The 24,573-nt window shown below is 44.6% G+C and overlaps 4 protein-coding genes and 1 long non-coding RNA gene across 8 annotated transcripts; 3 read left to right on the plus strand and 2 right to left on the minus strand.

Moving 5' to 3' along the window:
• Window positions 1–4,847: 4,847 nt before the first annotated feature.
• On the plus strand, window positions 4,848–8,277 carry LOC100844888 (biotin--protein ligase 2). The gene is made up of 9 exons (XM_003570928.4): window positions 4,848–5,312; window positions 5,422–5,483; window positions 6,065–6,213; window positions 6,432–6,552; window positions 6,645–6,800; window positions 6,979–7,024; window positions 7,164–7,230; window positions 7,303–7,379; window positions 7,538–8,277. The coding sequence occupies exons 1-9, from the start codon at window positions 4,894–4,896 to the stop codon at window positions 7,581–7,583; spliced, it is 1,143 nt and encodes a 380-aa protein (XP_003570976.1). The 5' UTR covers window positions 4,848–4,893; the 3' UTR covers window positions 7,584–8,277.
• A 3,391-nt stretch (window positions 8,278–11,668) lies between these two features.
• On the plus strand, window positions 11,669–15,295 carry LOC100825821 (thiosulfate/3-mercaptopyruvate sulfurtransferase 1, mitochondrial). 3 transcript variants are annotated; one of them, XM_003569902.4, is made up of 11 exons: window positions 11,679–11,988; window positions 12,236–12,295; window positions 12,383–12,445; window positions 12,628–12,752; window positions 13,270–13,432; window positions 13,513–13,572; window positions 13,843–13,901; window positions 14,290–14,371; window positions 14,470–14,533; window positions 14,794–14,861; window positions 14,940–15,295. In XM_003569902.4, exons 1-11 carry the CDS (start codon window positions 11,920–11,922, stop codon window positions 15,048–15,050), a joined length of 924 nt encoding a protein of 307 aa, XP_003569950.1. In that variant the 5' UTR covers window positions 11,679–11,919; the 3' UTR covers window positions 15,051–15,295. The 3 variants fall into 3 exon arrangements, with proteins under 3 accessions (XP_024317927.1, XP_024317928.1, XP_003569950.1); XM_024462159.1 differs by lacking the exon at window positions 14,794–14,861 and having other exon boundaries at window positions 11,669–11,988; XM_024462160.1 differs by lacking the exon at window positions 14,940–15,295 and having other exon boundaries at window positions 11,669–11,988; window positions 14,778–14,841.
• Window positions 15,296–15,468: 173 nt separating this feature from the next.
• Window positions 15,469–20,009, plus strand: LOC100827678 (thiosulfate/3-mercaptopyruvate sulfurtransferase 1, mitochondrial). Of its 2 annotated transcripts, XM_003569908.4 has the most exons (11): window positions 15,469–15,693; window positions 15,991–16,050; window positions 16,139–16,201; window positions 16,396–16,520; window positions 17,042–17,204; window positions 17,296–17,355; window positions 18,572–18,630; window positions 18,944–19,025; window positions 19,110–19,173; window positions 19,446–19,513; window positions 19,591–20,009. In XM_003569908.4, the coding sequence occupies exons 1-11, from the start codon at window positions 15,625–15,627 to the stop codon at window positions 19,699–19,701; spliced, it is 924 nt and encodes a 307-aa protein (XP_003569956.1). In that variant the 5' UTR covers window positions 15,469–15,624; the 3' UTR covers window positions 19,702–20,009. The 2 variants fall into 2 exon arrangements, with proteins under 2 accessions (XP_003569956.1, XP_010233864.1); XM_010235562.3 differs by having other exon boundaries at window positions 19,446–20,009.
• LOC112271910 lies at window positions 18,423–19,449 on the minus strand. The gene is made up of 2 exons (XR_002965448.1): window positions 19,065–19,449; window positions 18,423–18,719 (listed from the first exon to the last, which is right to left on the minus strand). It is a non-coding gene; the product is annotated as an uncharacterized LOC112271910 (long non-coding RNA).
• Window positions 20,010–20,425: 416 nt separating the features above from the next.
• On the minus strand, window positions 20,426–22,999 carry LOC100831549 (pentatricopeptide repeat-containing protein At4g20770). Its single transcript, XM_024462158.1, has one exon. The coding sequence runs from the start codon at window positions 22,708–22,710 to the stop codon at window positions 20,590–20,592; it is 2,121 nt and encodes a 706-aa protein (XP_024317926.1). The 5' UTR covers window positions 22,711–22,999; the 3' UTR covers window positions 20,426–20,589.
• Window positions 23,000–24,573: the final 1,574 nt, after the last annotated feature.

The following is a 24,573-nucleotide window of genomic DNA, read 5'->3' on the forward strand; positions in this document are numbered from 1 at the left end:
ACATGGAACAAGCACTAGCCAGCACTTTTCAACCCCTAGAAACGTACTACATATTCACCATCCAATTGTGTACACTGCCTGCTTCCTGCACTGTATCCGATCTCACGTCGGTTCCACGTACATATGCGTCGACATGCATACTACTGCCTCTGCTTCATAATTATTGTCTTAAATTTGGCTAAAAATAGATGTATGTATTTCTAAAAACTATCTAGATACATCTAATATTTTGACAAGAATTATAAAACGGAGAGAGTAATCTCGCTCATAACGGACGGTCGATCATCCAGTGGAGCAGTAGTGTACGTCCTGTACAGAAGAACATCGATCATGGAGTTCATCATCATGGACGGGACACCCGCTGGCTCGATCGCCTACCTGTGAGAGTCACCAGTACGCTACAGCCTACAGGCGTCAGTGCGCCAATGTATAGTGCAGCACCTCCCAGTAAGTCACAGTTAAGAAAAACAAAAAAAGGTAAGTCACGAAGGGGATCGAAGAAGAGACGGCTCAATCCAGCTAGTAAGTTAATATAGTGGTGGGTGGTGGGTCGTTTAGGTTAAGATCATTTTGCTCGGTGGAGTGGTTTTTTTTTTAGGTGGAGAAAAGATTCCCCACTGAATATAGGGGTGAGTGGTTTAGGTTAGTTAATAATTTAGTTAATAATTAATGGGTCGTTGCATGGAAAACAAAAAATTCCTACGAGAAGTGCGGAAAAAATCCAAGACAATATCTACTAAATGTAAGTAACGAGAGGGATTATGAGCATCATACCCTCGTAGACCACAAGGCGTTACGATCACGGGATTGTTGTTGGCGTAGTGGTACTTTCGATGAGATCGATCTCAATGCCGAACGTACGGCACCTCCTTGGTTTCCACACGTACGGCTTGATGTCGTCTCCTCCTTCTTGATCCAGCAAGACGAGGGGGAGAGGTTGACGAGATCCTAGCAGCACGACGGCATGGTGTAGGATATGGTCGAGAGCTCCGCGGGCAGGGCTTCGCTGCGCACGGGAGAGAAGGAGAGGGGCTCAGGGAAGAGAGATCCAGCTGAGGGCTTGGTGTCTTCTCTCCCCCTGCTCCTCCCCTCTATTTATACAGGGGTGGTGGTCAGGGTTTGCCCCTCCTCAAAGAAGAGGCTAGGGCCGGCTAGGGGAGTCCCGGAAGGATTCCTCCTTCTGCCCGGCCCCCCCACGCACGTGGTTCTCCACCTTGGTGGAGTCCCCACGTTTCCTACCATTAGGGGATAATTAATTAATTAGATTGCTCCAATTAATTCATATAGAGGCCCAATTAAATTCTCCGAAATATTCCGGAACATTTCAGAACCTTCTGAGAACTTCCGAAACCTTTTAAAATATTCCCGGTCAATACCGAAAATACCACGAACTTTTCCGGAACCCTGAAACTGCTTTTCCATATATAAATCTTATCTCCGGACCATTCCGAAGCTTCTCGTGATGTCCTGGATCCCATCCGAGACTTCGAATTAATATTCGATATCACCATCTATTATCTCATCAAACCCTAGCGACATTAAGCGTTAAGTGTGTGACCCTACAGGTTCGATAACCAACAGCGGGACCTAGATGTCCATAATGGTTCTCACATATTCCACGAAGATCTCGTCGGTTGAACCACGATGTCAAGGATTCAATTAATCCGGTATCCAATTCCCTTTGTCTCGCGATATATTATTTGCCCGAGATTTGATCGTCGGTATCACCATACCTAGTTCAATCTCGTTACCGGCAAGTTCTCTTTACTCGTACCGTAATATAATATCACCGTGACTAAACACATTAGTCACATGCTTGCAAGCTCATTAGGATGTTATATTACCGAGAGGGCCCAGAGATATCTCTCCGTCACACGAAGTGACAAATCCCAGTCTTGATCATACAACCCAACAAGCACCTTCCGAGATACCTGAAGAACACCTTTATGATCACCCAGTTACGAGATGACGGTTGATGTAGACAAAGTATTCTTCCGGTACTAGGGAGTGGCATGATCTCATGGTCTAAGGAAATGATACTTGACATAATGAAAACATTAGCAATTTAAACTTAAGTGACACGATCAAAAGATATTCTTAGGTTTGGGTCTGTCCATCACATCATTCTCCTAATGATATGACCTCGTTATTAAATGGTTAGGAAACCTTAACCATCTTTTAATCAACGAGCTAATCTAGTAGAGACGTATTAGGGACACGGTATTTGTTTATTTATCCACACATGTATTTAGTTTCCTGTTAATACAATTATAACATGAATAATAAACATTTATCAAGAATAAAAAAAATATGAATAATAACAAATTGTTATTACCTCTGTGACATATTTTCAATAATAATTTGATATGTCTGTCTGATCTTGATTAACCACATGAATGTTGGTTGTCAAACATGAAGCCTAGAGACTCTATGGAAAGGAAGTGTACGAATGAAAGGAAGCTTAGTGGGAATGGATGGGACTCGTGCATGCGCTGCATGTTTCAGGGTTTCCCCTGATTCGGCAGGTCTGCCTGCTCTCCGATCCATGCATCGACGACAGCGTCTCTGGTCGATCGACAGTCAACCGTTGACGGCTTTTATTTCTGCGTTTCCTCAATTTGATGACCGCCTTATCTGGTCTAAACCAAATGCATGGATTTTGCGAACGTGTTTGCTTAGTTTTAGACGTGGCTGCTGTCATTCAGATTCTTCGTGTGCTATCTCCAACCACTCATATATGACAATGTTTTGGAGTAAAGCAAAACATAGAAAAGGAAAAAACATAGGACTGTGATAGGATAATAGTTGCCATTAAGGAATTATTCAATATCATTCGTATGAAATAAAAGAGGCTGAATGTAATATTTATTTTTCTAAAAAAACACAAGAAGTCAATGAGATTGTTAGGCTCATTCAGTTTGAAGAATTCTTAAATAACTTTTACTGGATTATAATTCTTACGAATGTTTTATGCGTAGCATTCATTTCATAGGAATAGAGAGTAAGAGACGCTATCATTTAGTTTTTCAATTCTATGATTTTAAAATCATGTAAACCGAGCCTTAAAAATCACTTCGTTTGTTTCCTTCGAAACAAATACATATCTGTAGTCAATTGTCCTATGAAAATTTTTAATCTTTGGATTTTCTGTGAATATCTTCTAAACCCCTTGTGTTTGGTACTTAAGTTTTGAAGAGTTTTGGGGTGTTTTCTACGGTTGAAATGGTTGTGTGGTACGAAGATGATTATCTCTAATTTTTCCTACAAAACACTCTATTTCTTTATCAAATTAAAACACTTTTGATAAAAAAAAACCACTATTGTTTTTGGGTTTTAAGAGTTTTACATGAACAACCAAACCACTCGAATACAAAACACCGGTGGCTAAAAATACACTTACCCCAAACACCAAATGAGTCCTTAACCGTTCGAACGTATGCAAGTGGTAATAACTCGAAACGATGAAGCAGGTACTACCAGCATGGGCGCACAGTTCGATGCCTCGGACTACTCTCGTTACCTATAGATAGCTACAAACGGACAGATGAATGCTTGAATGGACACAGCTGATAGCACGCCGGGAAACAAGGGGACGGGGCACATCATACATCACACGTCCTATCCTCTCCTGCAGCACTAGCTTCACTTAATTTGCAGGACCAAGCCCCTGACGCCTCAGGTCACATCACCTCACCTGAGACAGACTACTAGGACAGTACGTTCGACCGACCGGCCGGGGAGCTCGAGCTCGAGCTCGATCCACTCGAGTCCGGATTTATTACACTCTCTGATCTGATAATATAGCCGGGCCCGGCCGGTGTCCGTGCATGTCTCCCTCGCTCCTCTGAAACGGATTCACACTCTCAGCTGCTAGCTAGCGTGCCATGCAAGCGATAGATATGTGTGCAGCCAAATCGGGGCAGCGAATGGGCCCCGGCGGTCGACGTGATATGATATTGATGTGATGTGACTCGGCTAGCTGACCAGCGCAGGCCGGATGGAAGGGAAGCCCGCGTTGCGCACACGTGGCGGTTTAGGCGTCTGCCTGCAGGTTCCACGTGGCCTTCGCCTCCGCTGGCGTGTCCTGTTGCTAGCAGCTTTCCTGGCGTCGACCTTAGTCAGCTTTGACCGCCGGGAACGTAGGGCTTTGTTTGGTTCGCATCCATCGGTGGCGCCTGGTTTGATCGCTGCTAACTCGCTGATCAGGCAGCAAATTTCGTCGGGCATGTTGTTCAGGACTCCAACCAAACAGCTCTGTACGAAACTCGTGGCTCTGGTGTCGGGCTCATGAATGCAAGCTAGCTAGACGCGCTGGCACTGACCATTTTCTTTCTTCTTCGTTGTAAACAAGCGGACATATGTGACGGGGAGAACCAATCAGTGAAGTACTTCACCTGATTTTGGGTTTCCGTGAGTTCCATGACCTGTTGTCCCACGTATCAGCCATCCAAAATTGACGTTACGTCACTGAATCCAGATATGGCGGAGGAGAGTAGTACGGAGTCTCAAACAAAAGTCATTATCTGTTGTGAAAAAAGCTCTGTTCGGCAACTCTCCCGAATCCTTCAAACCCGCAAATCTTTCTCCGCCAACTCGATCTGTTCTGAGATTTATCAATCTGTTCGGACAAACTGCTGTTTTGTTTTTTCTCCATCCGTTCTTTCTGATGGGCCGGCCTGGTAAACTGATGGGCCTCCTTGGTGGTCGTTGCCGGGAACAGTTTCACGTACCGAGTGGCTTTCCCTTTAAAAAAAAAACGTACCGAGTGGCTGCCAAAACTTTGACAAAAAACGAACTCCAACTTTCTTGTTCCCGTTCTCTGAAATAAGGAAAGTGTCGGGCGGAGGAAACAAAGAAGAACAACACCAGCTTACTGAAACTCTCCCAAACTCGATGCCGTTCCCCGCCCGCCTCCCGCCCAAGGCCGCCGCCGCCGCCGCAGCAGCAGCAGCAGCTACTGCCGCGGCCGTGCTCGCAGCCGTCGCCGTCCGCCGCTACCTCTCCGCCCACTCATCCCGCGCGGCCCCATGCGCCGCGAGTAGGGGCAGCACCGCCGCCGCCGCCAGCGGTACCACCCTCCTCGTGTTCTCCGGCAAGTCCGCCCAGGACCAGCGGCTCCTCGCTTCCGCCGCCACTTCCCTCTCCCTAGAGGATGGCGCCGAGCTCTCCGTATCCCTCGCGTCCGACGCCGGCGGCGGGGATGGCGAGGGCTTTGACGCGGCCGCCTACATGGGCGCGCTCCGGGCGCTGCGATTCGGGCGGTGGATGCTCTGGTCGCCGCGGATGGCCTCCACGCACGACCTCGTGGCGCAGTGAGTGTGAGATTATTTTGTTCTTGAATCTGAAGATTTTGGTGTCAAATCGATCAACTTGGGGTTGTTTCCTTAAGTAGCTCCCGCGTCCTCTCCTGCTTGCTTGTAGGAACTTCGCCAAGCTTCCGGTGGGCGTCGTGTGCGTCGCCGACGTGCAGTTCAAAGGCAGAGGTGCGTCAAATATAATCTTATTGGTGCTTGCCTGTCTCTGTTAGTGTTAGTGACTTAGTGTGTGTTAGTTCTGAAAGATTTTGTTATCTTGGCGATAAAATCCCTAGCAGTTAGGTGGATGGATTATGCTCTGGTTATATGTTGATTTAAGTGATTGAAGTTGGTGCGCGATTTATGGGATAAATAGCTCCAGAAATAGCGACCTTGCTGAGTGAATTTGGATTTGTAAATGATCTATGTTAGTTCTCGAGATTTTGCTATCTCGGCAATCAAATTCCGTGAGGTGGATCTATTATGCCATGGTTATGTGTTGATTGAAGTACCTGCGTGGTTTATGGGATAAATGGCTCCAGAATTAGCAACCTTGTTGAGTGAATTTGGAACCGTAAATGATCTATTTGATGCAATTGATAATTTTCTGTGAAAAGTATAGTTTTGGTGAAGCAAACAACATGAGCGAATTTTGTTTTAGTTGATTCCGCGTTTCCCCCTTGTACGCTGGATTCAAAAAAGATCTTAATAAGCATTAGAGCGTTTCACCAATCTTTTTAATGACTTAATCATTGCCATGACTCATGCAGGACGATCAAAGAATGTGTGGGAATCACCTCCGGGCTGTCTGATGTTCTCGTTCACATCGCAGATGAATGATGCGCGTAATCTGCCCCTTATGCAGTATGTCGTTTGCCTTGCCATGACCGAAGCTATCAAAGAGTTGTCCTCTGCTGAGGTGAGGGTTTACTGCCGTACCATTATGTTAGGGTGTTTGGTATGTACTATATGTTACTCCCGCTGATCCTAAATTCTTGTCGTGGTTTTAGTTCAAATTTCAACTAAGACCACGACACAATAATTTAGGATGGGAGGGAGTGTGTCCATTGATTGCACAATGAAATTTTCACCAGGCTAATTTCCTGGTTCTGACGTTATCTATGCAATAAAACTCAGGGCCTTTCAGAGCTAGATGTAAGAATAAAGTGGCCCAATGATCTATATCTAAATGGGCTAAAAGTTGGTGGCATTCTTTGTACATCGTCCTATGAATTGAAAACCTATAATATTTGTACTGGTAAGCATGTTTCTAAAGCTGTTGATACTAAACTGCAGGGGTTAAATAATATTCATTCATTATGAAAACTTGGATTCTTTTATATTTTTCAGGTATCGGTTTAAATGTCGATAACAAGAAGCCTACAACATGTTTGAATGCCGCACTTCAAGAATTAACTGTTAATTCACCTGGACTGAAACGAGAAGACATACTAGCATCCTTCTTCAACAAATTGGAAGTCCTTTTTGAGATTTTCTCAAACCAAGGTAATTTTGTGTCAATATTTCCTCTCCTTTTGCTAGGAGATAGTGAATTGTGAATACTATTTTGCTCATAATACTACTTTGTTTATCATAAGTTTCTTTGTCTTTCTGTGCGCAACCTAATCTGAATTCTAAAATTTGTGGTATGGGGCATCATAATATTTTCTGATTTTTACCGCAGGATTTCAGGCTCTTGAGGAGCGATACTACAACTCATGGCTTCACAGGTATTGGGAATTATGCTCTGCTGGACTTCCAGTACTGATTTTCAGTCCACCTGCCTTAATTGTTGACTCTATGGTATTTCTTTTATTTATTTTCATTTCATATTAAAAGAGTTATTTTGTAACCTTCACTGTTATGTAGTGGCCAAAGAGTCGTCGTACAGGATGCAAGTGAAGGCCACTCCGTAGAGAGTTTGGTCACTATTCGGGTAAGGGAAGAACTCAGGTGCGATAACTGAGTACATATTTTGCTCTTCCTTAACCAGACTAAATCTTTTCAGGGACTAACACCAAGTGGTTATTTATATGCTGACGGCGATGATGGAAAAAGCTATGAGCTGCACCCTGATGGTAACAGGTAATGCCATTTGTTATCCATCACTAACATAGTAACATGTTTCTCATTGTCATTGCTTTATATCTGTGCTACATTCTATATGCTTTTGCCTTCATAATTGTGAAGAATATATCGAACACATTGATCAAAGAAATCTAACACAGTTTCCTGCATTGCAGCTTTGATTTCTTCGCAGGATTGGTGAGGAGGAAGATGGGAGCATAATACGGCGTCAGTAGACCAGTAGGTTGTGAAATAGTAGAACACACTGTACAAGGGGATGGAAGGTAGGTAGTTCAGAATCCCAGAATATAGGTGAATGGCACGGCATGAAAAAATGCTTCAAACAGCAAAACCAATGAGGTATTCACCTGCATTCTAGTGTGTGCCTAAAACCATGAGTGTTCCCCAGAGGAATCGAAGTCCTGTTTTCATGTCAGGTTTGAAACTGTTGGGCATTATTTGGATGTTTGAGGATTAGGTCTAATCGGCCTTCAGGTGCGAAAGGAAATTGAGGACTAAGCCATCCGCGTAAGATCGAATGGGAGCCCAAACTTTTGAAACCATGAGGGCTGAAACAAGGGAGTCAAAATCACTATGTGGAAGTTGTGGTCATTTCTGAACGCTTGTGTGTTCAAGGACACTACACCAAGATGCCCGGAGGCGGTGGACTCGATCCTGCTCACGCCGGGAAATGGAGCAATGCCAGAGCTAAGTCTTGATACATTTTCTGTCTATTTGTCCTTTTTTTTCCTTTTGGATGGATTCCTGGTTTCTCCTTTCGAGCTTTTGTAGATTTTGGCACTTTTTTTTTAGGAAAGGAGCATACGCCCCCGATTTCATTAGTGAAATCACAGTTGTTCAGATTCTGAACCTAGAGGTTCTTGACAAAAGTAAAAATAATTTTTGGCGCTATTTCGTTCGGCACTCTCCTTGTTATACACAGAACGACATGTATTTGGATGCGTGTTCGAGAAAATATATTCTTGTGATTGTGCACTGTTTATACGCTAAACGTAGGGAGTTGGATAAGGGCAGAGACTAAATCAATTCACCCTCCTAAAAGGTGCCGTGGCTTTGCCCACAAGGCCACAAGGTTTCTAAACTTTGATCAAGTTTATACAAGGAACGTAGGTTCAGACTTTTTAAACTTTGATCAAGTTTATACAAGGAACGTAGGTAGTAGAAGGGATAATTTTCTCATTTAGCAGAAGCCTAGCTTCAAACTTTTTAAACTTTAATCAAGTTTATACAAGGAATGTAGGTAGTAGAAGGGATAGTTTCTACAGGGAAAACGAAGCAAACTACTCCCACTTTTTCACAAAGAATGGCGCCCACGCTTTTCGAGATCGAACTTTGATAAATAATTAGACCAATTGTATGTAGATTATATGTTACAAATTTTATATTGTTGGAAAGGTTTTTGAAATATGAATCCAATGATATAATTTTTGTAAGACATAAATCTCAAACCATTAGTCTAATTGTTGGTCAAAATAAAATCTTGGAATGCGTGCGTGCCATTCTTTGTGAAATGGAGGTAGCAGATGACATAGCACGGTGGCATCATTCGGCGATGATTAACTTTCAAATCCGGTAGTGTATATACGCACAGGTAAAGTAATTAAATGCCCACTATTTATAGGCTAAACGGAGGGATTTGGATTTTGGATAAATGCTGACTAAATCAGTTCACCCTCCTAAAAGGAGCCGTGGCTTAGCCCAGAAGGTTTCAAATTTCAAACGCCGACTCAATTCAGATCGGCAGCTAGCTCCCATGGCGGCCGTCGGCTTCTCCGACCTTCCGACAGAAGCCCTGGACCAGATCGCCCGGCGCGTGGGCCCCTTGGACAACGTGACCTGCTCCGCCGTCTGCAAGTCATGGCGCGGCGCGCTGAAGGCCACGCGCCTCCGGTCGCTGGAGCAGCCCAACTTCCCGGACACGGCGGCGGTACGCTGGTGGCAAAACACCGTCGACGTCGAGGTGAGCCCCGTCCACCGCAGCAGAGGCTCCTCACGATCCCTCGTCCCGCTACAAGAAGAAGAAGAAGAAGAAGAAGCCGCCGCTCATCATCGTCATCACCCGGTGCGCGTCGTAGGAGTGCGCCTACGGCTGGGCCGTCGTCCTCGACACGGAATGCGCCGCCCTGTCCCTCCTGGACCCCCTCACGGGCCGGCGGTTCCCGCTGCCGCCGCTGCCGAGGAAGAAGGCCCAAAGGGACCTGGGCCTCCTGGGCCAGGAAGCCATGTTCCACAAGGCGGCGCTGGCTCCCGGGCGCCGGCTCGGCTCCTACGCCGTGATGCTGATCCACAGCGGCGGCCACGGCTTGTCGCTCCTCCTCGCTCCGGGAGGAGCCAAGCCGGCCGGCCCGAGCTGGACGACGCTGCGTGCCCCGGCCTGGACGCCGAGCAAGTACCTGGATGCCGTGTTCCACAAGGGCGCGTTCCAAACATGGATTACATGATTTAAGATAGGATGATAGTACATTTTTAAATATGTACTCCGTATCACATTTTTAGTTCATGGCGATGCACGGGTATTGTGCTAATTTGTACCCAAGTGTAGTTTGTATGCTACCACCTGACTGTAGTTGTTGACAGTGACTCTATGGTATTTCATATGTTTTGATTTTCCTTTTAATTTCATATTAAAGAGTTAATTTGTCATCTTCACTGTTATTGTATTGTAGTGGCCAAAGAGTGTCTTACAGGATGCAAGTAAAGATCAGTCTGTAGACAGTTTGGTCACTATAGAGACAAGCAAAGAACTTGGGTGCGATAACCGAGTACTTCCTCCGTCCCATATTAAGTGACTCAAGTTTGTGTAAATATAAATGTATTTATGTCTAAACAACATCTAGATGCATGTAATAAAAAGTCAATGAAGTACATATTTTGCTCTTCTCTAACTTGACCAAACGTGTTTTTTATAAAGTTAACATTTCTTCTAGGATCTTACGGACCAAAAAGAGCTTGCAAGTTGTTTTTGAATCGTATGAGAAGGGCAGGAAAGTATGCCGCTGAGTTTGTTGACATTTTCGGTATACTTGTCTTATGACAAATGCGGATGTAATCATCATCCATCCAGCTGAGGTTGTAATCATCTTGATGTCTTTTTATGGTGCACACCAATCAATATGGACGGTGTATTTCCTCCGTCCGCAAATAAGTGTTTTTTTGGAGTGTTCTTTTGGGTGTTGTCCTAAGTCAAAGATATTAAAATTTGATCAACTTTATAAGAAAATGTAGCAACATTTATGACGCTAAATTAGTATCATTGGACCCATTTAAAATTTAGTTTCATAACATATCAATTTGATGTCATATGTGTTGCTATTTTTTTCAACAAAGTTGATCAAAACTAGAAAAGTTTGACTTAGAACAAAACCTAGAAATACACTTATTTGTGGACGGAGGGAGTATTTGAGTAATCCAGATCCCCGCTTGATATGCTCAAAATTAGGAGAGTACGTGAGTTAGGATGGGGAAATACTACTGCTCGGTCTGGAGGGCAAAGTGAACTCAGGAGTCTCCAGGCCACATTGCTGAAACATGGCAGCGGAAGCACATCGCGTCAAGCGAGCAGTTTTGGCTGACAGGAAGCAACTGATGAGCGTGCGAGTGTTGGAGTAGCATGGGCTCGAAAAAGTGTACCGTAAAAAGGTCCACCTTCAGCAGTTGTTGGATTAGCTTCAGAAAGAGTGTTCTAACCTTCGTGATGGCCATATTTTTCGCTTTTCAATTTGCAGCTGTCCTGATTATAATAAGAATCCAAAGCGAGAGAGAAATAAAAGATATGTCACGATTAGGGCTGGCTAACGAGCACACCTTGTGTTCATTAAGATCGTTATCATTAACGATCTGAGACCATTGTTTGGGTCGGTTCGTTGACAGCTCGCGAGCGCTCGTTAAGCTCGTTAAAAATCGTTAAGATAAATAGATGTCATGTTGATCTATTTTTTTTGGCATTAATTATTTGTTTGGGATAAATTTTGATAGCAAATAAAATATATCAAAAGCTAAACAACGCTTTAAAGGTCGGAAATAACACAGCAAAAGAAAAATAACAGCACAATTCCAACAAAAAATAAGTTCGAGTAGCCACCTAGAAACTTAACGAGTGCTCACCGAGCGAGCTCGTTAAAATTGTTAAGCTTAACGATCTGAAAAGAAAATCATGTTTGGTTATTTAGCTAATGAATGGAACCCTTGGCGAACCCAGTCAGGAAGCGTTCAGTAACATTGTCGAACTTCTGTATTTTCGTCCAGGCCTGCTCACGATCACAAGTTCACAGCTAGTCGTCGTCTCCATCTAAAAAATTCTTAAAACTGCAGCTCAGTACAGTATATCAAATCCTTCCGCCAGAGCGCCAAGTCGTCGCTGAGCTGGCAGCTGCGGCTGCCTCACGGGTCCAAATCGACTCATCTTCTCCGGCAGCGGCGGCGGCCATCCATTCCTCTCTCCCCTTCCGCTGCCCCTTCCCCACCGCACCTCACCTGAAAGGGTTCGATTCCCAATCCAGTCCAGAATCTCGGCTCTTGCAGGCAGCACGGCGGGGCGATGGCGCAGGACGACCCAGTTGTTTCCGCTCAGTGGCTGCAGCGGCACCTAGGGCAGCCTGACATCAAGGTGAAGAATCTCTCATCTACTTCGCGTTTCCATCTCCAGTTCCGAAAGGGATTATTTGCCTGTTCTTATCATCCAGTCAAGGGGTTGGCGTGTGTGGAATTTTATTTTACTGATTATTAAGTATTAACAGAAAGAAGAAACTGGGATATGTTTATCAATGTGATTTTACTTCCATTGACTTTAGAGATTGGAGAACGCTGTGTTTTGTTCCTTCCTTTTATAGTACTATTTGACTACTCCGTTTCAGGTACTGGACGCCTCCTGGCACATGCCACAAGAGAGCAGGGACCCATGGCAAGAGTACAAGGTTTCTGGATTTAGTTCTACCGTGTTTTATTTCCCCCATTTTCGAGTGACAATGTCGTCCCCAGCTCATGTATTCTGATACGCCCAGGTGGCCCATATTCCCGGCGCGCTGTTCTTCGACATCGATGGCATTGCTGATCGGATGACTGACGTGAGAAATGTTTCCAGATATTAATTCCTTTCCTGTTTACGTGATCATTTGACTCAAGTAAATGAGAAGCAATGATTTCTTGGTGCTTTTGGCAATTGCACGATACAATGCCTTTCTGTCTTTTAAGCTATGCCTACGAATATAGATATATGACTTATTTTTACTGGATGCAATCGTTTCAGTTGCCACACATGCTGCCATCAGCAGAGGCTTTTGCCGCAGCAGTTTCCGCACTCGGTATCAGAAACCATGATAAAGTCATTGTTTATGATAGCAAGGGCTTCTACAGCGCGCCTCGTGTTTGGTGGTAAGCAGAACGCATGGATTCAGTTTAACAAAATGATGAAACTGAATGTTGCTACTGCACAAAGAAAGTTAAGCTGTCAATTTGTAATGTGTCAAAAGTTCATGGTAATATATGTTTCTTATTTTATTTAGTGCACGTGAAGGTACATCTTTCCTCTTTTGTAGAATTTCTCATCTATACAAGTTGATCAGAATTAATTACTTATCAACCCATTGTTTTTTGATGGTTCATGGCTTACTTCAAAGACTGAAAACATGAAAGAGTACTATGTGTATGTCTGTCAACTTGAAACACTGCACTCTCACAGTTTTACCTAATTTGTTGTGTTGCGGACAGAAAATTGAGCAAGTCTCCGTTTTCAATAACAACAAAAATGAATGAATTAATGCATAAACGTTGGAAATATACCTGGCAAACATGCCAGACTAGCCATTCTCTCATTTCAAGTAAATGCTCTACGTCTAGTCTTCTACATGCAAAAGTTGATGATATTTATGCACACTTCATAAATTAACAGGATGTTCAGAATTCTTGGCCACAATGAAGTTTGGGTCTTAGATGGAGGTTTACCTCAGTGGCAAGCTTCTGGATACAATCTTGGAAGTAACTGCCCTGAAGATGCAATTCTGAAGTCTAAAGCTGCCAATACTGCTGTTGAAACTACTTACAATGGTGAATTGGTGAGATAGCTTTCAAGATGGTCTGACTATCTTACTCCCTTTTTTTTCTTAGTGAGTAATCATGGTTCCATTCTTCTCAGGAAAGTGCTGCCACATTTCAGACGGAATTTCAACCTCAGCTACTCTGGACACTAGAAAAGGCTAGCTCTCCATTATATCTGAACACTTAAAATTTCTTCATTTTACCTGAAAACTTTCTTGTGTTTATATAGATACGGGTAAATGATAAATCTGATCATGAATTGCTCCTTCAGGGTTAATTGGGATTATTCCTATCTTATTATCTTTCTTTCGACCTTTTTGGAGAAAATCCTAGCTTTAGTAAAATAAAAAATTCAAAGATTTATTGACATAAACACTAATATCTTGAAGATCCACATTTGTGTTGAGCTGCTTTGTTCATGTAACAGGTCAAACACAATGTAGCTGCGCAGACTCACCAAGTAGTTGATGCCCGATCAAGGGGCAGGTAACATCTCCTAATTTTGACTCTTTGAATATTACTCTGGTTAGAAGAGACGAATGTAGAAGCTCTGATCATAATTAAATGTAGCATGATTACTCTTCTTGCAACAAATTAGTGGATCACGATTTCCTTCAAAAAGAAAAGGTTGGGCAATAGTGTTTTTATTTCAAACATATACGATGATTTAGCTCACTATCTAGATTAATGGTTATTGTTTTAAACATGAATCTGTATTGTCTTGGTTTTTGCCTTTTCTCTATCGCCTATTTTTAAAACTTAATGTAACTGATACATGCATTGTGTGACAACTTGTGCCATTTGTTATTGTTGATCTTCCCCTAAAGTTACCTTCTTATTGTTGTGATGGAAAGCACTGAAATTTCATAATCAGATTTGATGGCATAGAACCAGAACCAAGGAAAGGAGTAAGAAGTGGGCATATACCTGGAACTAAAAATGTTCCATTCCCTGAGGTGGGTATTAGTGCAAACTGCAAATATGCAATATAGTGCATGATACTTGGACCGTTGGACGACAATAAATAGCTAATGATACATTGTCGGTCTTGCAGATGTTTGATGGTGCACCAAAGCTTCTCCCTGCAGATGAACTATCTAAAAAGTTTGAGCAAGCAGGTCTGAATTATGTTTCATCTCACTGTTCTAGTCTGAAATTCCTAGCACACCCATGTCCTTTTTTACCATGGAACAACCGAAGTAAACGACTTTCCCAATTTTATACAATACCGGAAGCTGAACAACATTGATTTATACTTCAACCATGTAGATTTTCTGATCAAATAATTAAAACTTATTCAGGAATATCATCCGTACATCGTGTATGAAAGTTTCACCACACAATAGCAATAATAGCACCCAGTTTGATGTTTCTTCAGGAATTTCACTTGATCACCCGATTGTCGTCACATGTGCATCTGGCGTAACTGCCTGCATAGTTGCTCTGGTCTGGAAACCTTTGCCCGCTCTTCTCTAATGGTGCCATTGACTCCACAAATCAGGCTCTAACAATATCTGTTTACAGGGGCTCTATAGAGTTGGGAAGCATGATATTCCAGTTTACGATGGATCTTGGACAGAATGGGAAGCACAGCCAGATATTGATTACCCAAAAGTTACTTCCACTGGCTCTTGAATCAAGAATTCTGAAGCAGGTTCAGTTTAGATTGTCGGCATGATGTCTCTGGCAAGCTTTGCACTTGAATCAAGGCGAAGGTTATAGGGGAAAGAAATACCCACTGTACTATGGCCATGCAAATGGGGCACTTTTGCCACACAAAAACGTTAGACCATATCTTCAGCATCAAACTCATGTCTGAAGCTGTACTTAAAGTTACTAATGAAAAATTCTTGGCTCGAAACAAGATTGATCGTTTTTTATTTATTTTTTTGCTTTGGAGTTGCACCTGTGTTGATTATCATGCTTAAATTCTTACAACTGCAGCTCATTACTACTCTAATTTACTACTCCAATCCTTGCGCCCGAACCTCGATTAAAAAAAATTCCTTCCGCCAGAACGGCAAGTATTTCCTTTTATTTTTGTCGCCGCGCTGACACCCTTTGTTGGCTGCGGCTGCCTCACGGGTCCAAATCGACTCATCTTCTCCGGCAGCGGCGGCGGCCTTCCTCTCTGCCCTTCCGCTTCCCTCTTGGAGGCCCCCTGCCCGGCTCCCCACCGCACCCACCTGGAGGGCAGCACGGCGGGCCGATGGCGCAGGACGATCCAGTTGTTTCCGCTCAGTGGCTGCAGCAGCACCTAGGGCAGCCTGACATCAAGGTGAAGAATCTCTCAACTACTTCGCGTTTCCATCTCCAGTTCCGAAATGGATTATTCGCCTGCACCGTAGAAAGATGATACGGAATACTAACCTGTTCTTATCATCCAGTCAAGTCAAGGGGTTGGCGTGTGGATTTTTATTTTACTGATTATTATTAACAGAAAGAAGCAACTGGGATAATCGATGTGATTTTGCTCCATTCATGCCGTGTATCTTCGCTGTGCACACAAGACTTCAGAGATTGGAGAACGCTATGTTTTGTTTCTTCTCTCTTATGTTTGACTACTCCGTTTCAGGTACTGGACGCCTCCTGGTATATGCCACAAGAGAGCAGGGACCCATGGCAAGAGTACAAGGTTTCTGGATTAGTTCTACTCTGTTTTGTTTCCCCCTTTTTTTTCTGTGGCAATGTCTTCCCCAGCTCATGTATTCTGATATGCTCAGGTGGCCCATATTCCTGGTGCATTGTTCTTCGACATCGATGGCATTGTTGATCGGACGACTGACGTGAGAAATGTTTCCAGATATTTATTCCTTTCCTCTTTACGTGATCGATTGACATGAGAAAATAGGAAGCAAGGATTTCTTGGTGCTTTTGGCGGTTGACATAATACAGAGCCTCCCTCTCTTCTGTCTTTTAAGGTATTCCTGCCTATGAATATAGATATATGACTTGTTTTTATTGGATGCAATTGTTTCAGTTGCCACACATGCTGCCATCAGAGGAGGCCTTTGCTGCAGCAGTTTCTGCACTTGGTATCACAAACCATGATAAGGTCATTGTTTATGATGGCAAGGGCTTCTTCAGCGCGCCTCGTGTTTGGTGGTAAGCAGAACGCTGGATTCAGTTTAACAAAATGATGAGATTGAATGCTGCTAATGCACAAAGAAAGCTAAGCTGTCAAATTGTAAGGCGTTCAAAGTTCATGGTATTATATTTTTCTTATTTTATTTAGTGCATGTGAAGGTACCTCTTTACTCTTTTGTAGCATTTCACATCTATACAAGTTGATAGAGTTAATTACTTATCAACCCAATGTCTTAATGATTGTTCGTGGCTTACTTCAAGCACCAAAGATTTGATCTTGAGACAAAACGCACGAATGGATAATGCGTGTCTGTGTCTCGATTTAAAACACTACACTGTCATGGTTTTATCCATTTATTTGTGTTGCCAGACAGCAAGTTGAATCGGTCACCATTTCCATAACAACAAAAAATGAATGAATTAATAACCCCAGACATCACACTTTGGAAGTATATCTGGCAAACATGCCAGACTAGTAAACTGCTCTACCTCTACATGCAAAAGATGGTGATATTTATTCATACTTCATAAATTAACAGGATGTTCAGAGTACTTGGCCACAATGAAGTTTGGGTCTTAGATGGAGGTTTACCTCAGTGGCGAGCTTCTGGATACAATCTTGGAAGCAACTGCCCTGATGATACAATTCTGAAGTCCAAAGCTGCCAATAGTGCTATTCAAACTACTTACAATGGTGAATTGGTGAGATAGCTCTAAAGATGGTCTGGCTATCTTACTGTAAACCCACCCCCATTTTCTTCTTACTGAGTAATCATGGTTCCATTGTTCGCAGGCAAATGCTTCCACATTTCAGACTGAATTTCAACCTCAGCTATTCTGGACACTGGAAAAGGCTAGCTCTCCATCATATATGAAAACTTAAGTTACTTCATTTTACCTGAAAAATTTCTTGCGTTTTTATATACATAAGGGTAAATGATAGATCTGATCATGAATTGCTCGGTTGGTGTTAATTGCGATTAGAAATAAGTCCATTTTACCCCCCTGAACTTATTGGAAAGTTCAAAAAACACCCTGAACTCTGAAACCGGGTATTTTACCCCCCTGAACTTTAGAAACCGGACACCCAACCCCCCTCTGCCTGTATCTGGGCTGTTTCGCTGGTTTTAGGTGGTTTTGACCCCGTTGACTGCCATGGTGGCATACCACGCTGTCAAGTTAGCCATTTGACCCTCTCCCACGCCTGGCCTCTACTCTCTCTCTTCTCATATTCCCAAATCGAGGAGTCTGGCCTGTGGCAGCAGCGGCGTGACACCCTTGACTCCGGCGGTGGCGGCGCGGTTGGTAATTGACGCCGGCGAACCTGATTCGGCACCTCCTCTTCCTCACTGGCGCCAGCGGCGGCTGTTTGGGGAGTTTGAGCCACCACGACCCCCACTACTTCATCCTTCTCCTCCTCTTCCTCATGCCTCTTGCTGGATCTGTAACTAACCAGACGCCTCAGCGAGTTGTGCCGGCGAGGCTTCCTCTCCCTGCCACGCTCGTCGCCGCCATGGAATTGCTTTGAACTGACGCATCCCATGGGACTGCAACACCGGCGCGGGAGTCGCGGGGATGGAGAGAGGAGACTCCACGACTGCAACATCTCCGCTCACCGCCGGTGTTGGCGCCGACACCGCCCGCGTGCTGGGAATTAGTGGACGTGGAGAGGCAGCGCCCGCAGAAGGGGATCTGGAGAAGACGAGAGAATAAGAGAGGAGAGAGGAATCGGGCTGCCACCGTGGCAGTTAACGGGGTCAAAACCACCTAAAACCAGCGAAACAATGCAGATACAGGCAGAGGAGGGTCAGGTGTCCGGTTTCTAAAGTTTGGGGGGGTAAAATACCCGGTTTCAGAGTTTAGGGTGTTTTTTGAACTTTGCGATAAGTTCAGGGGGGTAAAACGGACTTATTTCTAATATGGGATTATTCCTATCTCATGATCTTTGTTTCAACCTCTTTGGAGAAGATCCTAGCTTTACTCAAACAAAAAATTCAAAGATTATTGACAGTAACACTAACATCTTGAGGATCCACCCTGTGTGTTATGCTGATTTGTTCATGTAACAGGTCAAATACAATGTAGCTGTGCAGGCTCACCAACTAGTTGATGCCCGATCAAGAGGCAGGTAACATCTCCTAATTTTGACTCTTTGATTACTCCTGTTAGAAGAGTCGATTGTAGAAGCTCTGATCATAAATGTGGCATGAAACTTTCCTGCAACAAATTAGTGGATCACAATTTCCTTCAAAAAGAAAAGGTTGGTGGCATTTAGATTAATAGGTTATTGCATTAAACATGAATCTGTATTGTCGTGGGTTTTGACTTTTCTCTATCACCTATTTTTCAAAACTTAATGAAACTGATTCATTTATTGTTGACCTTCCCCTAAAGTTACCTTCTTATTGCTGTGATGAAATGCACTGAAATTTCATAAATAGATTTGATGGCGTAGAACCAGAACCAAGGAAAGGAGTAAGAAGTGGGCATATACCTGGAACAAAATGTGTTCCATTTCCTGAGGTCGGTATTAGTGCAAATATGCATTATATTGCATCATACCTGGACAGCCACAAATAGCTAACAGTTGACATCGTTCGTTTCCAGATGTTTGATGGTTCACCAATGCTTCTCCCTGCAGATGAACTATCTAAAAAGTTTGAGCAAGCAGGTCTGAATTCCGTTTTATCTCACTGTTCTAGTCTGTTTCATTTGTTTCACCTCACTGTTCTAGAATACTCATGGCCTTTACGATGCAAGAAATGAAGTAAACAACTTTCCCAATTTATACACTACCAAAAGCTGAACAACAGTTATGTATAATACAACTGTCTAGATTTTCTGATCTAAGAACAAAAACTTCGTCAGGAATATATGTAACATCATGTATGAAAGTTTCACCACACAGTAGCAATAACAGTACCAAGTTTGATGTTTCTTCAGGGATTTCCCTTGATCACCCGATTGTCGTCACATGCGGATCTGGCGTAACTGCCTGCATACTTGCTCTGGTCTGGAAATCTTGCCTGCTCTTCTCTAATGGTGCCATTGACTCCACAAAGCAGGCTCTAACAATATCGGTTTACAGGGGCTCTATAGAGTTGGGAAGCATGATATTCCAGTTTACGATGGATCTTGGACAGAATGGGAAGCGCAGCCAGATATTGATTACCCAAAATTTACTTGCACTGGCTCTTAAATCAACGATTCTGAAGTGCTGAATGCAATTGCCTGCAGCAATCAGTTTAGATTGTAAGCATGATGTCTCTCTGGCAAGCTTTGCACTTAAATCAAGGTGAAGGTTACAGGGGAAGATATACCAACTGTACTATGCCCGAAGGCAACACCAACATAGTATGCAAATGGGGCACTTTTGCCGTACACAAACTTTAGACCGCATTGTCAACATCAAAATCATGATTAAAGCTGTACTTAAAGTTACTAATGAAAAAATCTTGGCTTGAAAACAACATTGATCATCTGAATTTATTTTGTTTCGGAGTTGCACCTGTGTTGCCTATCATGCTTGCATATCCTCCCATGTTCATTCAACCAAATAAGTTTTTCGTGTAGCTGGAGGAAATAAAGCATTAAAAACAATGATTACTTGAAATTGTGCACTTGATACTATGAGTGGCAATTGTGCAACTACTCTTCTGCTCTCATGGGCATATGGATGGTAATGAAAGCCATGTCCTTTGCTATAAGACAACTATGGTTACTGAAAAAGAAACGACAAATTGCTGTGTTTCGTCCAACCATTTAGCTTACCCTCGGATAATGGGGTCGCAGTTGCTTTTGCTCTTTCACATGAAACAACACACCAAAGTACATGCTCATCGGGGCCAATCCTTTGCAGCATATGATGAAATGAACCAAGCGTGTAGTCTCATTTGCACCTAATATGCAACAGAGCTCATTCGTGCCAAAACTTTCAGACTATTTCCCATCTTCCAGTACCACATGAAGCTACATAAAGAGTGAAAGCTGAGACTCTCGAGTAAATTGCACACAAGTGGCACTCCTGGGAAGCTAACAACGGACCAGCTTCCAGTGCAAAATGGACAGCAGAAACTCCAGACTCAATTCAGCCAGCAGAGGTCCTTTCTTGATGTATATCTGTAATCCCAGCAGTGCTCTCTTTGTTGCTAAACATTTTAGATTCTCCACCATCCGTTTGAAGATCATCAGCGACCATAAAGGCATGAACGCCATCCTTGTGATCTATCCAGCTGTATCCACGACCTTTCACAACTCCCCGGCTACTCATCAATGCCCTAACACCTGATGCATCCCCATGTCGGCCTAAGGAAGCATATATATTTGACAAGAGCACATAAGGCGATGGGTTCTTTGGATCAAGGCGAAACAGGTGCTTCGCAGCACATTCCCCCAATTCAGCATTGTGATGTACAGCACAGGCAGCAAGTAGAACTTCCCACACTATAGGATCATCTTTGCATGGCATGTTATCTATTAATGCCTCCACTTCAACAAGCCGACCAGCTCGCCCCAATCCATCTATGAGACAAGTGTAGTGTTCAGCCAGTGGTGTGATTCCATAAGTGCTCTCCATGGAATTAAAGAATGCAATAGCTTCGTCTACAAGACCGGAGTGACTACAGCCTGTTAGGACGGCAATGAAAGTGACACCATCTGGCCTCTGTTCTGTAGTTAACATGTACTCAAACAAATCAACAGCTTTCTCTCCAAAACCATTTTGAGCATATCCATGTATCATCTCATTCCATGCAACTATGTTCTTCGTAACCATGCAGTCAAAGAAAACTCGTGCATCATCCATGTTGCCACATTTGGCATACATGTCAATCAGGGCACTGCCCACATAGACATTCTGATCATAACCATCTTTCACGATCTGTGCATGTATCTGCCTACCTTGAGGCACGGAGGACAGTCTTGCACATGAATTGATCATACTAGCATAGGAGGATTCTGTGGGCATCATTCCATTTCCTCGCATCTGCTTGAAAAAATCAAAGGCCTCTTCATTCAAAGAATGGATAGCCAAACCTGAGATCATGGAATTCCAACACACCACATCTCTCTCAGTCATCCTGTTGAAAATGATCCTGGCAATGCCAATCTGCCCACATTTTGAATACATATCCACCAAACCACTTGCAACAAACATGTCATTATGTAACAGGAATCTTACTGAAGCTGAATGAACTTGTGTGCCAAGGTCCAAAATCCCCAATCTGGAGCATGAACTAAGGATCACAGCCAAAGTTGTCCGGTCAGGTTGCACATTTTGATGCTGCATTCTCCTAAACAATTCGACTGTGTCTTGATGCAGTTCCTCCTGGCAGTAACCAGATAAAAGTGTGTTCCACGTAGTCACACTCGGCCTTGATATCTTGTCGAACATTGCACGAGCAGACAGAACATCCCTCGCCTTAATACAGGACGCGAGCATGTTACTGTAAGTGACCTCATTTGGCTCAGACCCCGACTCTTCCATCAGATTCAGTACTTCCAATGCTTTTGCATAGCTGCCCGCCTGGCCAAATCCAGTTATAAGGATGTTCCAAGAAACGGTACTGATGTTGGGCAATGAGTCAAAAACCTTGACAGCCTCATCCATTTGCATGCACTTTGTATACATATCAATCAAGGAGTTCCCCACATGCTGGTCTGACCCAAATCCTTTTCTAACAATCAAGGCATGGATGCACTGTCCAAGCCTAAATGCACGAACAACATCAAACTCACTGGCGCAAGCTTGAGCGCACGAGCCAAGAACACTAGAAACGGCCACGGGATCAACGCGAACCCCACTCCTACACATCCTCGCAAACAGCCTGAGAGCATCGTCAACGGACCCGGCCTGCACCAGCCCTCCCATCATCGCAGTGAATGACACCTCGTTCGGGGAAGCCATCCCGTCAAACAGCCGCACCGCGTCTTCAACGCCCCCACACTTGGTGTACATGCCAAGCAGCGCATTCTCCACAAACAGGTTCTCGTCGAGCCCGACCTTGACCGCGAGCCCGTGGCAGCGCCTCCCGTCATCGAGCGCGGCCACGGCCCCGCACGCGCTCAGCACGCTGGCGAGCGTGAAGTGCGTCGGGACGAGGCCCTCGCGCAGCATCCCTTCGTAGAGCTCCAGCGCCTCCCCCGCGCGCTCGGACCGCGCGAGCGCGGCGATGACGGTGTTCCAGGAGACGACGTTCCGGTCGGGCATTTCGTCGAGCAGCGCCCGGGCCGCGTCGAGGTCCCCCGCGCGTCTGGCCGCCGAGAGCGCGGCGTTGTAGGAGTAGGCGTTGGGGCGGGGCAGGGAGCGGAAGGCACGGAGAGCGTCGCATGGGAGGCCGGAGACGGAGTAGAGCTCGACCAGGCGGTTGATGAGGAAGGTGTCGGCGCCGAGGCCGGCGGCGAGGACGCGCGCGTGGGCGGCCCTGGCGTGGGCGCGGCTTGGTTTGGGGCTCCTCTTGATGCAGGCCTGGAGCACGCCCGCGAGCTGGGCTGCTGGGTTCGCCATCTGCGCGGGAACATGTACAACGGCACACTTTCTATAGGGTCCGGTAAAGCCCAACAAGTGAGATGGACCGTTTGCTTTGGGCATGGGCTTGAGAATTTGACGGCTCGCAAAGTTTGCAACGATTGTGGATGCAAGGGAAATCTCTTTTACTCCCTCTGATTCTAAATTTTTAACTCAAATTTACCCAAATATTAATATATCTATTTTTAAAAAGCGTCTAGATACATGTAATATTTCGACAACAACTTAGGATCGGAAGGATTAGTTTTTTTTATTAGGAACCCAACGTTGGAGAGGATCCCAACGTTGTTCAACACGTAGGGCTATGTGGGGAGTACCGAAGGTGGTCCGCTCTTGTGGGAATGTGTGCATGGTCAACCTGCACGGACGGGTCACCAATGAGGGCACCATTTCGACCTAGTCGCATGGCCTTGGAAGGACGTGCCCCCTAGGATGCTCATCGAGTGGAATGGTCCCGCCACCAGCCCACCACGATGTTGTTCTCATATAGTGGCAACGATACCACCTTCCTCGTGGACGAGGAGCACAATGATATAAATTAGTACAACAAGGGTGGAGGTCGATAAAGCGGTGGCGGCGGCGGTGGATCGGCTCACTCGGCGGGGATGGTGACTGGCGACAAAAGGGCGTGTGTTGTGGCTAGCGGCGACAAAAAAGTCATGGGTAGTGGACGTGACAGTGCCTTCCAAGGAGAGCATGGAGGAAAGGGACTCGATCATAATGCCAATAAGGAGAGCATGGAGGAAAGGGGATCATGGTGCCAATCTGTAGGAGGTGGAGGCGCCGGTTAGGAGACGAGTAGTCCACAGGAGAGGGAAAATGAAAGAAAGAAGTTAGAGAATTAGGGATCGGCTGGTAGGGAATTAGTCCTTACATGATATGCGGGGAAGGGCCAAGGGGCTATGTCAAAAATGGCAAGAACAGAGGAGCCAGAAGACTCATGGTGGGCTATCTGTAAAAAAATCTCATTACACCGGTGATGTTGACCGATCGATCACGTAACATTGACTACACTCGCTAGTGTGACTAAACGGAGGAAGGCAGGTTAGTTACAGCTCACGGGGGGATCTACGGCGGTATCATACCCAGTGCGCTTTGTGCTTTTCATGGGGCCGGCACGTGATGCCGCTCCCTGGTACTCCATGTGGCTAAGCCGACCACCAATGTGGATCGATCCTTCTGTGCGTACTAACAAATACAAATGGCCGTTTTAAGATCCAGTTTGCAGTGCAAAGTAAACATACAGTACTCAGTTTCATGTGCGCGGTGGTGTGTCGTGTGTACGGGCCATCGCAAGTTGCGGGGGCCAATTATGCATTGCTGTAATGGTGTAATGGTGGGGTTTAGAGTAGAGGTTACGTTTGTGGCGTCCATTTCCTTCTTACAAAGAAAGAAAGGAAGACAAACGCTAGTGATGTCCAACCTAGACATTAACTGGTGTTCCTCTGCCATATTTATGTTTACTCGTTTATTTTGTTTGACATGGAAGCATTCTCCACTCAGGGGTGGATTTTTTTCCCGTCTTTTTCTTGAAAACAAAACATA

The sequence above is a fragment of the Brachypodium distachyon genome, chromosome 3 (genome assembly GCF_000005505.3).
Source record: "Brachypodium distachyon strain Bd21 chromosome 3, Brachypodium_distachyon_v3.0, whole genome shotgun sequence".
Lineage (NCBI taxonomy): Eukaryota > Viridiplantae > Streptophyta > Magnoliopsida > Poales > Poaceae > Brachypodium > Brachypodium distachyon.